General features: G+C 49.1%; 1 protein-coding gene across 1 annotated transcript; it reads right to left on the bottom strand.

Annotated features, from left to right (window-relative positions):
• Nucleotides 1-491: 491 nt before the first annotated feature.
• LOC123114257 (UDP-glycosyltransferase 73E1-like) lies at nucleotides 492-2,475 on the bottom strand. Its single transcript, XM_044535668.1, has one exon. It carries the CDS (start codon nucleotides 2,203-2,205, stop codon nucleotides 685-687), a length of 1,521 nt encoding a protein of 506 aa, XP_044391603.1. The 5' UTR covers nucleotides 2,206-2,475; the 3' UTR covers nucleotides 492-684.
• Nucleotides 2,476-14,868: the final 12,393 nt, after the last annotated feature.

Genomic DNA, 14,868 nt, shown 5'->3' with positions numbered 1-14,868 from the left:
TTGAGTATTTGCTGTCCTTTCGCTGTGTACGTAGAACTGTTGATGGCGCAAGAAAGACATCAAGAAAGACATCAAGTATATTGAAAGAAAGACATCAAGTATATTGGCGTAGAACTGTTGACAGCCTAGTTAATATGATCAGAACGGTTGGGAGTTGGGTAGTGGGGGTTGGGAGTTGGAGTGATATAGGTGCCATTTTTGACGCAAGAAAGACATCAAGTATATTGAAAGAGACAGGTTTTAAGAACATGTACATGGTTAAATAAAGAACAATGCTATACATACGTAATACGTAATTCGTTGTATGGATTAACGTAGATGGTTTCGTAGGTGTAGTATTGGGTTTAGGGTGATGGATTAGGTGGGGTCTTCTTATTGGGTTTAGGGTGGTTTCGTAATGGTTTCGTAGGTGTAGTATTGTCGCTAAATAATTAAATAGGACGGAAAAAAGGAGCATTCTCACTTGAAAATAGAAATAAACAAAAAATACGGAAATAAACGGACAGGATAAGGAGAATAATAGGTGTACTCCACACCTCTCTCACCATATCGGCATGTCCTGTTATTCATGTCTAGTACTCTCTTCGTATGAAATTATCCTAAAATGGATATACTATCTAGAACTAAAATACGTTCATTTTTTTGACAAATAATTTCAGACTGAGGGACTAGTACATGTCTTAATTATCCTAGGGCGGAAGTTTTGACTTGACCATCTGTCTTCTCGTTGTTTCCAAGCTCGGGCACGCCCTTCTCCTTCCTCTGCGCGAGCTCCCCCACATGGCGAACCATATCGGCCACATCCCGGTCCGACGACCCGCCCTCCGCCATCGCCTCCCTTGCCATCGTCGCGAGCTTCTTCGCCGTCGCCCGTATTCCCGCCCCCTCATCCATCAGCTCTGTCAGTGCCCACTTGATGTCGTCTCTCCCGACCTGTTCCGCGTATAGCTCGGGATTCAGGAACACGTGCAAGGCTGGCACCTTAACACCGACGCGGACGCCGGCGCCGAGCACGTCCACGACCAGCGTCTCGTTCAGGAACTGGTCGGCGATGTGCGGCCATGTCAGCAGCGGCACGCCGTGGGAGAGCGACTCCAACGTGGAGTTCCACCCGCAGTGCGTCAGAAAGCCGCCCACCGCCGGGTGCGACAGGATGGTCATCTGCGGCGCCCACCCACGGATGACAAGTCCGCGGCCCTCCACGCCCTCGTCGAACCCGGCGTCGAGGTCGTCGGTCTCCCAGTCCCTAATCACCCAGACGAACGGCCGATTTGACGATTCCAGCCCGGCGGCGAGCTCGGCGAGCTGCGACGGCAAGAGGCGGGCCATGCTGCCGAAGCTGACGTAGAGCACGGACTGGTGCGGCCGCTCGTCGAGCCAAGAGGCGACCAGGCCGGCGTCCACGGCCGCGCGGTTGCCTCTTCCGGCCGTCGTCTCCGCGTCCGAGTCCAGAAGGCAGAGCGGTCCGACCGCCCACACCTTCCGGTCGAGCGCGTCTCCGTATCCCTTGATGTACGCGCTCTCGAAAGCCGCGCACGTGTTGAAGACGAAGCCGTCGGCGGTGGCCTCGGCGCGCAGCGCGTCACGCCTTTCCTTCTCCATCCCAGGAAACTGGAAGAACCCACGCGACGTGGCCTTGCTCGTGACGACGCGCCCGGGAAAGTCGGGCACCTCGAACTGCTCGAACTCGCCGGCGGCGACGCTGTCGTTGTCGTGCACGCCGTGCTTGGCCAGGCTATGGTGCGCCAGGAGGAAGAACGCGGACGGGCCGTGGAACACGAACCGTGGGATGTCAAGCCGGCGCGCGACGTCGGCCGTCCACGGGTTGCAAGTGTCCGCGACGAGGCAGTCCGGCCGCCGTGGCAGCGCGCGGAGGTACGTCTCCAGCGGCCCGGCGAGCAGCCACACGGCTTCATAGAAGAGCATGATGTGGGAGGGCTCGGTGACCATGTCGTGGCTCTCGCACCCCTCGGGCAACCCCAGTGCCGGGCGCGGGAACTGCAGCTCGGCCACGTCGACGGCGAGCCCCTCGCGGAGAGCGTGCTCCAGGACGGCCCGGTTGCGCGCGGCGCTGACGGGAGTGAGGACCACGGTGACGTGCGCGCCGCCGCGGCCGGCGATGAGGCGTGCCAGGTCGAGCATGGGGATGACGTGGCCCGGCGCGAGGAGCGGCACCAGGACGAAGTGCAGCGGCTGTACTGCCATGGCCGCGCCGAGCGCCGTACAACAAGTCAACACGAAGTAGAGGATAATTTACTTGTTGTATGCCGGAAGGAGGAGCTCCCTATAGATTAGCATCTGGAAGGCCAAGACAAATAGAATCACGAGCACAGCTAGCGCTGGATCGAGATGCAGACGTACGATAGGTTCCCTCGACGCTGAAAAGTAGATGGTGGACACTGCTGCTGTGCTGCAGTGCTGCTACATGGGCCACAGAAAGATAATTATTGGTTGGACGATGGTGAGGTGATGCCGATTACAGGCATGCATCCTTCACAAACGATGGACGGCGGACGGCGATGGCCATCCACTAAGAGCATCTTCAACCGACACACGTGGTCGCGGCGTGGTAAAAAGCGTTTACAACGCCGAAATAGCGTTCTTCTCTGGCGACTGATGACGCGGTGGTTCCTCACCTCACTCCAGCTCTTAATTTCACAAGGTACATGGACCGTGGATGGTGAAGGTGCTCATCATTCGTTCACTGCATATTCACCCACGATCCACGTCACGTCTCCCTCTTACTCACCCAGGAGGCACACACTGATGGGCCTGCGAGGAAAGGATCCTCACCAGTCATTGGCTATAGCACAAAATAGCAACGTCTATAGAAACGGCCGGCTGGATCTTTGACAGCGCCGAGTAAAACTAAGAGCATCTCCAACAGCCACGCTTCGCGCCGCACGCAAAACATTAGTTTGCCGCGCGCGCTTCGGCTGGTTTTGCGCGGCCGTCAGTGCTAGCTCTAACAACCGCGCTAAAATGCAGCGCGCGCTGTTCCAGCAGCACGCAAAAAATGCAGCACGCGCGACTTGCCGGGGCATTGCACATATGGCATTTTGGACCCAAAATGAATTTGAAACATTTAAAATGCAATGAACATGACATATAAAATTTTACACAAACAAGTTGATGAATAAAAGTTCATGCTCACAAGTTCATCCAACTAAGTTCAAAATGCAAACCAAGTTCAAGACACAAACGAAAGACACATCAATCCTCTTTCTCGTCTTCGTCCTCATCTTCCGAAGACGATTCTTCCGCCTCCGAAGATGAATCTTCCTCCCTCTCCTCATCACGCACCGCATCATGTGAAGCTCCGATGGTGTTGGCAAGATCTTCAACGGCATCTTCATGGGAATGTGTGTGAGGAGGCACATCGAAAGACATTTCGCCCATGGCGGCCGGAGGTGCACCCATGCCTCCCATGAGAGAAGCAAAACTCATGCCTCCCATGGCGGCCATAGCGTCGGGGGGTGCTCCAGAGCCACCCATACCTCCATGGCGGCCGGAGGTGCACCCATGCCTCCCATGGCACCTAAACCGCCCATGGTACCTCCGAAGCCACCCATGCCACCCATGGCGACAAGGCCACCGCCACCCATGCCGCCAAGGCCACCACCACCCATTGCGCCAATGCCACCGCCACCCATTGCGCGCATCATGGCTCTTTTTTGGATCAACACTTTTTGACGGGAAAGATTGACAAACTCCTTTTGCGCCTCATTGAGGTTAGATGTGTCCAAGAAGAACAAGTGCTTCTCCCATTCCAACAACTTGGCTCGCTCCTCCATGGCCAACTTCCTCTCATTCAATGCCACTTTCCTCTCCTCGGCGGCCACCCTCCTCTCCTCGGCCGCCAACCTCCTCTCCTCGGCCGCGGCATCTTGGTTCCTTGCCATTTTCCTCACCTCGTTGGCTTCTTTTCTTGCCTTCACAATAGCTTTCATAGCATTTTTGAGCTCATCATCTCCTTTCCTCTTCTTCTTTTCGGTTTTGTCTTTCTTGCACCCATCCGGTCGTTTTGACTTCGAGTATGAAACCGAGTTGGGTGTGGGGCTTCTCTTGCCGTCATCACTTGATGCATCCTCCTCCTCCTCCTCCTCCTCACACTAGTAGAAAAGGGGGCATTGGTCCAGGCCGTGTCAGCCCATTAGTCCCGGTTCAATCCAGAACCGGGACCAATGGTGGCATTGGACCCGGTTCGTGAGCTCCGGGGGCCGGCCGGGCCACATGGGCCATTGGTCCCGGTTCGTCTGGACCTTTTGGTCCCGGTTGGTGGGGCGAACCGGGACCAATGGGCCTCGCTCCTGACCCACCACCATTGGTCCCGGTTGGTGCCACGAACCAGGACCAAAGGCTGCCCTTTAGTCCCGGTCCAAGCCACCAACCGGGACCAATGAGGTGCCTATATATACCCCTCGCGTAAGAGTAGAGCACACTGCTCTGTTTTTTCTGGCAGCCGCGAGGGGGAGAGGGCTTGGTGGTGCTCTAGCTCACCTCCTATGCACACAAGGTGTTCGATGAAATGCCCGAGCCACACTACTTAAGCTTTCTCCTCTCCAAGCTCGACCTCCAAGCTCCATTTTCCTCAATATTTGTCTAGGTTTAGTGGTCCTTCACGCCTCGTACCCGTCTTCACCGCCGTCGATCACCCGCGCCGATCTCATCGCCGGCACCACCGTGGTGAACCTCTTGTTCTTATCTTCTTTCTGAAAGGAAAAATATTCTTACTTGTACGTTTAGATAGATACTTGTATTATTTTCTTACTTTTATTATTGCATCCTATATAGTGCGATGGTTTTGGTATCCGCCCCCGTCGGCCCTCGTCCTCTCTATGATTCGGATGTGGTATATATTATCTTTTCATAACTATTGGTTCATTTATTATTTATGAAAATTATGCCGACCAACATGACATAGATTTTATTTATCTAGGAGGTTGTTGAACCGGAAATTCCAACCGACCCTATTGTCGAGAGGTTAAATTTAGTTGAAGAAGAAAACAATTTCTTGAAGGAAAAAATAAGAAAAAATTGAGGAGGAGAAGATGATATTGGAGTTGCATGTTGCGGATGTCGTCGATGATCACAAGATCAAGATGGATGCAATGCGCTTGAAGATTAGAAAGATTAGAAAATATGCCATTCATACCGAGGCCTGGTATCATTATGCCGTTGGATCAGTTGTTACCTTGGTTGCGATTATGATCGCATTTGTTTTCGCATTGAAATGTTTTACATAGTTTCAATGTATGGTTTAATTAATTTAGATGCTCTGCAGAGCTTTATGTTGTTCTGTAATGATTTTCGCTTGAAGATGAGAACTATGTATGTACTTTGGTTTTAATGTGATGATGAACTTCTATTAATTTGGTCACTTAGTTATCTATTCATGATGTTCTGTAATGATTTTTGACACACTTAATTATATATAATGCACGCAGATGAACTGGCAATGGATGTACGGTAACAGACGCACCTCCGAGTACATTAAGGGCGTGCATGATTTTCTCGAAGTTGCTGAGGCAAACAAGCAGAATGGTTTTATGTGTTGTCCATGCCCTATATGTGGGAATACGAAGTCTTACTCTGACCGAAAAATCCTTCACACCCACCTGCTTTACAAGGGTTTCATGCCACAATATAATGTTTGGACGAGGCACGGAGAAATAGGGGTTATGATGGAAGACGGTGAAGAATAAGAGTACGATGCAACTACGTGCCCCCTGAATACGGTGATGCTACTGAACATCAAGAGGAACAAGACGATGTGCACGATGATGCTGCAACGGGTGAAGCTGCTGAAGATCAAGAGGAACCAGACGATGTGCCTGATGATGATGATCTCCGCCGGGTCATTGTCGATGCAAGGATGCAATGCGAAAGTCAAAAGGAGAAGCTGAAGTTCAATCACATGTTAGAGGATCACAAAAAAGGGTTGTACCCCAATTGCGAAGATAGCAACACAAAGCTCGGTACCGTACTGGAATTGCTGCAGTGGAAGGCAGAGAATGCTATGCCAGACAAAGGATTTGAGAAGCTATTGAAAATATTGAAGAAGAAGCTTCCAAAGGATAACGAATTGCCCGACAGTACATACACAACAAAGAAGGTCGTATGCCCTCTAGGACTGAAGGTGCAGAAGATACATGCATGCTCTAATGACTGCATCCTCTACCACGGTGCGTACAAGGATCTGAACGCATGCCCGATATGCGGTGCATTACGATATAAGATCAGATGAGATGACCCTGGTGATGTTGACGACGACCCCCCCAGGAAGAGGGTTCCTGCGAAGGTGATGTGGTATGCTCCTATAATACCACGGTTGAAACGTCTGTTCAGAAACGGAGAGCATGCCAAGTTGATGCGATGGCAAAGTGAGGACCGTAAGAAAGACGGGAAGTTGAGAGCACCCGCTGACGGGTCGCAGTGGAGAAAAATTTAGAGAAAGTACTGGGCTGAGTTTGCACGTGACCCAAGGAACGTATGGTTTTCTTTAAGCGCGGATGGCATTAATCCTTTCGGGGAGCAGAGCAGCAATTACAGCACCTGGCCCGTGACTCTATGTATGTATAACCTTCCTCCTTGGATGTGCATGAAGCGGAAGTTCATTATGATGCCAGTTCTCATCCAAGGCCCTAAGCAACCCGACAATGACATTGATGTGTACCTAAGGCCATTAGTTGAAGAACTTTTGCAGCTGTGGAATGGAAACGGTGTACGTACGTGGGATGAGCACAAACAAGAGGAATTTGACCTAAAGGCATTGCTATTCGTGACCATCAACGATTGGCCCGCTCTCAGTAACCTTTCAGGACAGACAAACAAGGGATACCACGCATGCATGCACTGTTTACTTGACACCGAAAGTATATACCTGGGAAGCTGCAGGAAGAATGTGTACCTAGGCCATCGTCGATTTCTTCCGACCAACCATCAATGTCGAAAGAAAGGCAAGCATTTCAAAGGCGAGGCAGATCACCGGAAGAAGCCCGCCATGCGTACCGGTGATCACGTACTTGCTATGGTCAATGATTTACACGTAATCTTTGGAAAGGGTCCCGACGCACTAGCTGTTCCGAATGACGCTGGGGAACACGCACCCATGTGGAAGAAGAAATCTATATTTTGGGACCTACCCTACTGGAAAGACCTAGAGGTTCGCTCTTTAATTGACGTGATGCACGTGACGAAGAACCTTTGTGTGAACCTGCTAGGCTTCTTGGGCGTGTATGGAAAGACAAAAGATACAGCTGAGGCATGGGAGGACCTGCAATGTTTGCACGAAAAAGACGGCATATGCCTCCAAAGCAGTATGAAGGTCCTGCCAGCTATGCTCTTACCAAAGAAGAGAAGGAAATCTTCTTTGAATGCCTGCTTAGTATGAAGGTCCCGACTGGCTTCTCGTCGAATATAAAGGGAATAATAAATATGGCAGAGAAAAAGTTCCAGAACCTAAAGTCTCATGACTGCCACGTGATTATGACGCAACTGCTTCCGGTTGCATTGAGGGGGCTTCTACCGGAAAACGTCCGATTAGCCATTGTGAAGCTATGTGCATTCCTCAATGCAATCTCTCAGAAGGTGATCGATCCAGAAATCATACCAAGGCTAAGGAGTGATGTGGTGCAATGTCTTGTCAGTTTCGAGCTGGTGTTCCCACCATCCTTCTTCAATATCATGACGCACGTCCTAGTTCATCTAGTCGACGAGATTGTCATTCTGGGCTCCGTATTTCTACACAATATGTACCCCTTTGAGAGGTTCATGGGAGTCCTAAAGAAATATGTCTGTAACCGTGCTAGGCCAGAAGGAAGCATCTCCATGGGCCATCCAACAGAGGTTGTCATCGGGTTTTGTGTTGACTTCATTCCTGACCTTAAGAAGATAGGTCTCCCTAAATCACGGTATGAGGGGAGACTAACTGGAAAAGGCACACCTGGAAGGGACTCAATAATATGCAGGGACGGATATTCTTGGTCTCAAGCACGCTACACAGTTCTACAGAACTCTACCTTGGTGACCCCGTATGTCGATGAACACAAGAACAGTCTGCGCTCCAAACACCCGGTGCAGTGCGACGACTGGATTACATGTGAACACATCAGGACTTTCAATAGTTGGTTGGAAACACGTCTCAGAGGTGACAACACTGTTTGTGATGAGCTGTACTTGTTGTCCAGGGGACCATCTTCGACTGTTACGATTTGGAAAGGATACGAGATAAATGAGAATACATTTTACACGATTGACCAAGATAAAAAGAGCACCAACCAAAACAGCGGTGTCCGCTTTGATGCAACAACCGAGAGGGGAAAGGACACGTATTATGGTTACATAGTGGACATATGGGAACTTGACTACAGACATGATTTTAAGGTTCCTTTGTTTAAGTGCAAATGGGTCAATCTGTCAGGAGGCGGGTTACAGGTAGACCCACAGTACGGAATGACAACAGTGGATCTGAAAAATCTTGGGTACACTGACGAAACGTTCGTCCTAGCCAATGATGTGGCACAGGTTATCTATGTGAAGGACATGTCTACCAGACCGAGAAAAAGAAAAGATAAGGAAGCGAATACATCATACGGTGAGCCAAAGCGCCACATAGTTCTTTCAGGAAAAAGGGACATCGTGGGAGTGGAGGGCAAGACAGATATGTCTGAAAATTATGAAAAATTTCATGAAATTCCTCCCTTCAAAGTCAAGGCTGACCCCAACATCCTGATAAACGATGAAGATTATCCATGGTTACGGCGCAATAAGCAAATGACACAAGCGAAGAAAAAGTGAAGACTTTCTCCCGCAACTATTATGATGATACCATGCCAACTTTGTAACAGACAAAATTATGATACCATGCCAACTTTCAACTTTCAACTTTTTCAGAGTTCATTTGAAATGCTTTAATGTCTTACGGTTCGGCCCTCGTAATACCATTAATCCCGGTTCGCTCCTTTTCTAAAACTAAAAGCAAAAAATAATTAAAAAATAAAGCAAAAAACAAAAGAAAATAAATAATGCAGAAAGCAAAACAAAAAAACTGGAAAAAAAATAAAAATAGCAACAATAAGTATTTTGTTGTAAGTACAAACAAAATAAAATAAATAAAGCAAGAAACAAAACAAAAAAAACAAAAAAAGTGTTTTCAAATTTGAGAACGAATGGCACTAACAAAAAGTTTATAATTTTTCTAAAACTAAAAGCAAAATGAATTAAAAACTAAAGCAAAAAAACAAGAATAAATAAATAATGCAGAGAGCAAAACAAAAAAACTAAAACTAAAAATAAAAATAGCAACAATAAGTATTTTGTTGTAAGTAGAAACAAAATAAAATAAATAAAGCAAGAAACAAAACAAAAAAAAACAAAAAAGTGTTTTCAGATTTGAGAACTAATGACATTAACAGAAAGTTTATAATTTTTCTAAAACTAAAAGCAAAATGAATTAAAAAATAAAGCAAAAAACAAAAGAAAATAAATAATGCAGAAAACAAAACAAAAAAACTGGGAAAAAAATAAAAATAGCAACAATAAGTAAAGAAAAAAAAGTGCCTCCTACTGGGCCCCAACGGCCTGAATACGACTAGAAACCCACCATGGGCCAGGATTCAGGCCCGCAGGAGGCCCAGTAAGCCCATCAAGCAACGTAGTAGTAAGTAGGCCCGTAAGCCTGCAGTGGAGAGGAGCTCGAGAGGGGTGCGACAGTGGGGCTTATAAACCACTGCGCACCCCTCTCAGTTAGCGAGGTGGGACTAAACTTTCGTGCCGCACCGTGCCAGCACACGACCTTTGGTCCCGGTTGGTGCCATCATCGGGGACTAAAGGGGGGCATTGGTACCGGTTCGTGGCACCAACCGGTACCAATGCCCACCCTTTAGTCCCGGTTGGTGGCACCAACCGGGACCAAAGGCCTCTTTTCAGCGCACCTGCGCGGCCGCCCCTGCCCTGCATTTTTTTTGTATATGTGTATATATGCATTTGTTTTGTGTATATGTGTATATATGTGTATATATGTGTTTGTATGTGTATATATGTGTATATATGTGTATTTTTGTGTGTATATGTGTATATATGTGTATATATGCATTTTTTCGTATATATAATGTATATATGTATGTGGTAGCTATATGATGAATTGATGTGGCTATCTATGTATGAATATAATGTTCATAGCATTTTTTTTGTTTATATATGTTTTTTAATATATATATTAATTTTTTATTTAGGTTGTTAGTATTAGGTTTTAGGTTAGTGCATTTTAGTTTAGTGTAGAGGAAAAAGTAAAATAAGAAGGGGAAAAAAGAAGAAAAAGAAGAGGAGAAGAAGAAAGGAATAGAGGAGAAGAAGAAAAAATAGAAAAATTCTATTTTTTTCTATTTTTTCTTGTTCTCCTTTATTCCTTTCTTCTTCTCCTCTTTTTCTTTCTTTTTTTTCTTCGATGTTCTCCTCTGTCGTCGTCGATATACCCCCCTCGGCCTCTCGCTCGACCAAAACTCTCGAGGACACCCAAACCCTAGAGAAAAAACGATGTTGGTCTCCTACCCCCTCCCGCTGCGCCCCTACCCGACAAACTCTCTTGAGGCCACCCAAATTTACCAAGTTAAAAGAGCGTTGTCGTCGAGGCCACCCCAAACCCTTGAAGCGTTGTGTCGAGGCCACCCGAAACCCTAGAGAAGCAGCGTCGAGGCCACTAATTTATATGATTCCTTATTGTGATTAGCTAGCTAGTTCTACGTTTGCCACTAATATATATCCATCTGTACCATGCATGTTTGAATAATAATTGACATGTTGTAAATATTTGCAGAAACTATGGAGCACTACCGAGATGAAGTAACAGAAGCGAAGTTGGGGGAGATAATCGCAGAAGGAACTGATGTCGTTGCGTCATTTTTCATCGACGTCGTTGGTTAGGAAGGACTGGGTGAAGAAGAGGACTATGTTCATGATGGCTCCGGCCCACTAATGCCGGTACAAGAAGAGGGCTATGTTCATGATGGCTCCGGTGATGACCCAATGGAGGTACAAGAAGGAGACCGTGCTGACTGCTCCGGTGGCCGAACCGAGTCCGGCCAGGTATATATATATTAGTTAAGCCCGTGCTGACTAGTTAATTGATGCATTCATTGTTTTGGTATATGTACACATATTAATTAACTCTCGTATTTCTTCCTTTTTCTAGCCCTCCGGATCGAGCACAACTTCGGTAAGGAGACGAGGCCCGAAGAAAAAGTTGAGCTCGGATGAAAAGTTTGAGATCACAGCAATCGCGCGCGACGGTGAACCGATTGAACCCATCCGGACAAAGAACGCATTTGTTGCTCAGTGCGGGGTTCTTGTTAGGGACAAGATCCCGATCAGCATCCACCAATGGTATAAGCCTAAGGAGGAAGACCCTCAGGTGTCTTATGTCAATGATATGCAGAAATATGATCTTTGGACTGAGCTGAAGGCAAATATCACCCTACCGCAAGAGGAGGATCCGGAGAAGCCAGTTAAAGAGCAATTAATCAAGTCTTGTGCTCTTAAGAAGATGGCAGGCCTATTCAGGAGGTGGAGGAAAGAGTTGACAAAGTTTGTCGCCAAAGAAGAGACACCAGAATTCATCGACAATTATGAGAAGATCAGAGATCACTGGCTCGCATTTGTGGCCTACACGACATCAGAAAAGAGTAAGAAGATGTCGGCGACAAACAAGCAAAATGTTGCGAAGAAGAAGTTTCACCATCGCACGGGGTCAGGTGGCTACCTGCAAGCCCGGCCTAAGTGGTCCAAGGCTGAGAATGATCTGCTTGATAAAGGGATCGAACCAGAGACAATGAGATGGCCAGACCGTTGCCGGACTTTGTTCTTCGGGGCTGGCGGAACATTGGACCCTGTAACAGGGGAGTGCCGTTGGATGGACGAGCAACTGAAAACACCAATCACAAGGCTTCGGTAGTATATCCGTGCATCGTAGCAAGGGACGTTCATTCTAGACAGGGAGAGGGACGAGCTCACAATGGCCCTCGGGAATCCTGAGCACCCTGGACGGACACGAGGCACGCCAGGCTCCATTCCGTGGAAGGTTGGTTTCCCGGACGCAGGGGGTTACAAAACCCACGAGAGGAGGAAGAAACTGGAGCAGAGCCAACTGCAAGTGCTGAACGAAAGGGTAATGGGGCTAGAGGAATGAGAAGCAGATCGCGACAAACGACCTGCCGAAGCTTCCCCCGAAGCTACCCCGCCATCTCAGCGGAGAAGCAGCATGGCTTCCATGGAGCTGCTTCAACCGGAGCATGTCTTGACGGCTCCTGCCAGCTATCCCGTGGATGCTATCACGGGGACTCAAAATTGCCACCTAATGACGCGATGGATGAATTTGAAGGTCAAGGCGGCTGTCCGTGTCAAAACTGGCGGATCTCGGGTAGGGGGTCCCGAACTGTGCGTCTAGGCGGATGGTAACAGGAGACAAGGGACACGATGTTTTACCCAGGTTCGGGCCCTCTTGATGGAGGTAAAACCCTACGTCCTGTTTGATTAATATTGATGATGTGTGTTACAAGAGTAGATCTACCACGAGATCAAGGAGGCTAAACCCTAGAAGCTAGCCTATGGTATGATTGTTGTTCGTCCTATGGACTAAAGCCATCCGGTTTATATAGACACCGGAGAGGGCTAGGGTTACACAAAGTCGGTTACAATGGTAGGAGATCTACATATCCGTATCACCAAGCTTGCCTTCCACGCCAAGGAAAGTCCCATCTGGACACGGGACGAAGTCTTCAATCTTGTATCTTCATAGTCTTGGAGTCCGGCCGATCATGATAGTTCGGCTATCCGGACACCCCCTAGTCCGGAACTCCCTCAGTAGCCCCTGAACCAGGCTTCAATGACGACGAGTCCGGCGCACATGTTGTCTTCGGCATTGCAAGGCGGGTTCTTCCTCTGAATAATTTGTAGAAGATCGTGAACACTAGGATAGTGTCCGGCTCTGCAAAAATAAATTCCACGTACCACCGTAGAGAGAATAATATTACACAAGTTCAATCTGCTGACGTATTTTGTGGCATGACGTCACACCATTACCAAGCCTTTACTCGAATTGTTTTTATTGTATCACCTCAGCACATTTAGCGAGGCAGTTTCCTTGGCACGTCTTGTCGAAGCAGAGATCGTGTTCCCCTTATTCCGGGATTCCCATCAATACGGACGTGGGTAACCCAACCGCGCCATTGATTGTGACGCTTGGGAGATAAGCGAGTTTTACCAGGCCAGTGGGGACACATGTTTTTGTCCGCCCATATAAGGGGATAAAGATCCAACCCTTTCACCTGCGCCTTCTTCCTCCTTGGCTTATCCATCTCTGCGAACTCGAGCTCCAGCGCCCAAGTCCTCACTTCTCACCTCAACCTTCTCCAACTATGTCCGGAGCGGGAGGCAAGTGGATGGCCTCCTCCGTCACGGAGGGGCAGATCCAGAAGCTGCGTGACGTCGGATATTTGTCCAGCGACATCGCGCACCGGCTCCCCGACGAGGGAGAGCTCATCCCCACCCCCAGGCCCCATGAGAGGGTAGTATTTCTTCCCCATTTCCTCCGCGGACTGGGCTTCCCACTTCATCCCTTTGTCCGGGGGCTCATGTTCTACTACGGCCTAGATTTCCATGATCTGGCCCCGAATTTCATCCTCAACATCTCGGCGTTTATCGTCGTGTGCGAGGCCTTCCTCTGCATCCAGCCCCACTTCGGCTTGTGGCTCAAGACCTTCAGTGTCAAGCCGAAGGTTGTGAAGGGCAGCCAAGCGGAGTGTGGAGGCGCCATGGTGGGCAGGATGTCCCACGTTACGTGGCTGGAGGGCACTTTTGTGGAAACCATCAAAGGGTGGCAATCGGGGTGGTTCTACATCACCGAGCCGTGTGACCCTGATTGGGCAGCGGCCCCCGAATTCAGATCCGGCATCCCTACACGGCTCACCTCCTGGAAAGAGAGTGGCTGGATCTGGGGCGATTCGGAGGAGCTGACCGGACTCCAAGCCTGCATCCAAAAGCTGGTGGACAAGAAGCTCAAGCTTGTCAACGTAGTCCAGGTCATGCTCATCCGCCGGATTCTCCCGTGCCAACGACGGGGCTTCAACATGTGGGAGTTCGATCCAGCGCAGCACCAGACCCTGAGCGGGCTCTTTGACACTACGTACGAAGATGTCTGGAAGGTGCTGTTCAAAGGCGCCGAGGCTCCCGCATTCGCTACCGAAGATCGCGGATTCCGCTCGCAGCGTCTAGCTGATGAGGTAAGTGATTTTGCCATTTGTTTTCCATAGTTTGACTCTATGCGGGATCTAAACTCCCTTTACCTTTGACAGGACTGGTTGGCGAAGGCCGAATGGACTATCTGTCCGGCCCCATTACCAGAGGACCCAGGGGACGCCCGCCTAACGGGGCTGCTGGCTCCGGCACCCCACGTGGTGCCGGAGAAGAAGGCCAAGAAGAAGGCCACGGGGACTCGGAAGAGTTCCCGTTTTCAGGTGCTATCGGATGATGAATCCGAGGCTGACTCCTCCCACCAAGGCGAGGAGGAGAAGAAGAAAGCCTCTCCCCCAGCGGGGGGAGGGAAGAAAAGGAAGGCCTCCCCAACAAGGGAGGCTGAAGGGTCCAAGAAGGTAAAATTCTTCCCCCGGACTGCTCCGCCAACGCCAGTGACGACGACGAGGACTGGCCTCGAAGGGCCAAGCCCCTGGTGAGATCGTAAGTATCCGGACTCCCGAATAACTTAAAGGTTTTTCTTTTCCGCCACATAATGTCTTTCTAATGCGGCATACAACCCTGCAGTCCGCCTAAGGATGATCTTCCCGCTTCGTCGAGCGGTCCTTAGGTGCATCGGAT

Source organism: Triticum aestivum, chromosome 5B (assembly GCF_018294505.1).
Source record: "Triticum aestivum cultivar Chinese Spring chromosome 5B, IWGSC CS RefSeq v2.1, whole genome shotgun sequence".
NCBI lineage: Eukaryota > Viridiplantae > Streptophyta > Magnoliopsida > Poales > Poaceae > Triticum > Triticum aestivum.
Note: the sequence above shows the minus strand (reverse complement) of the source record. Positions and strands in the feature narration are given on the sequence as shown.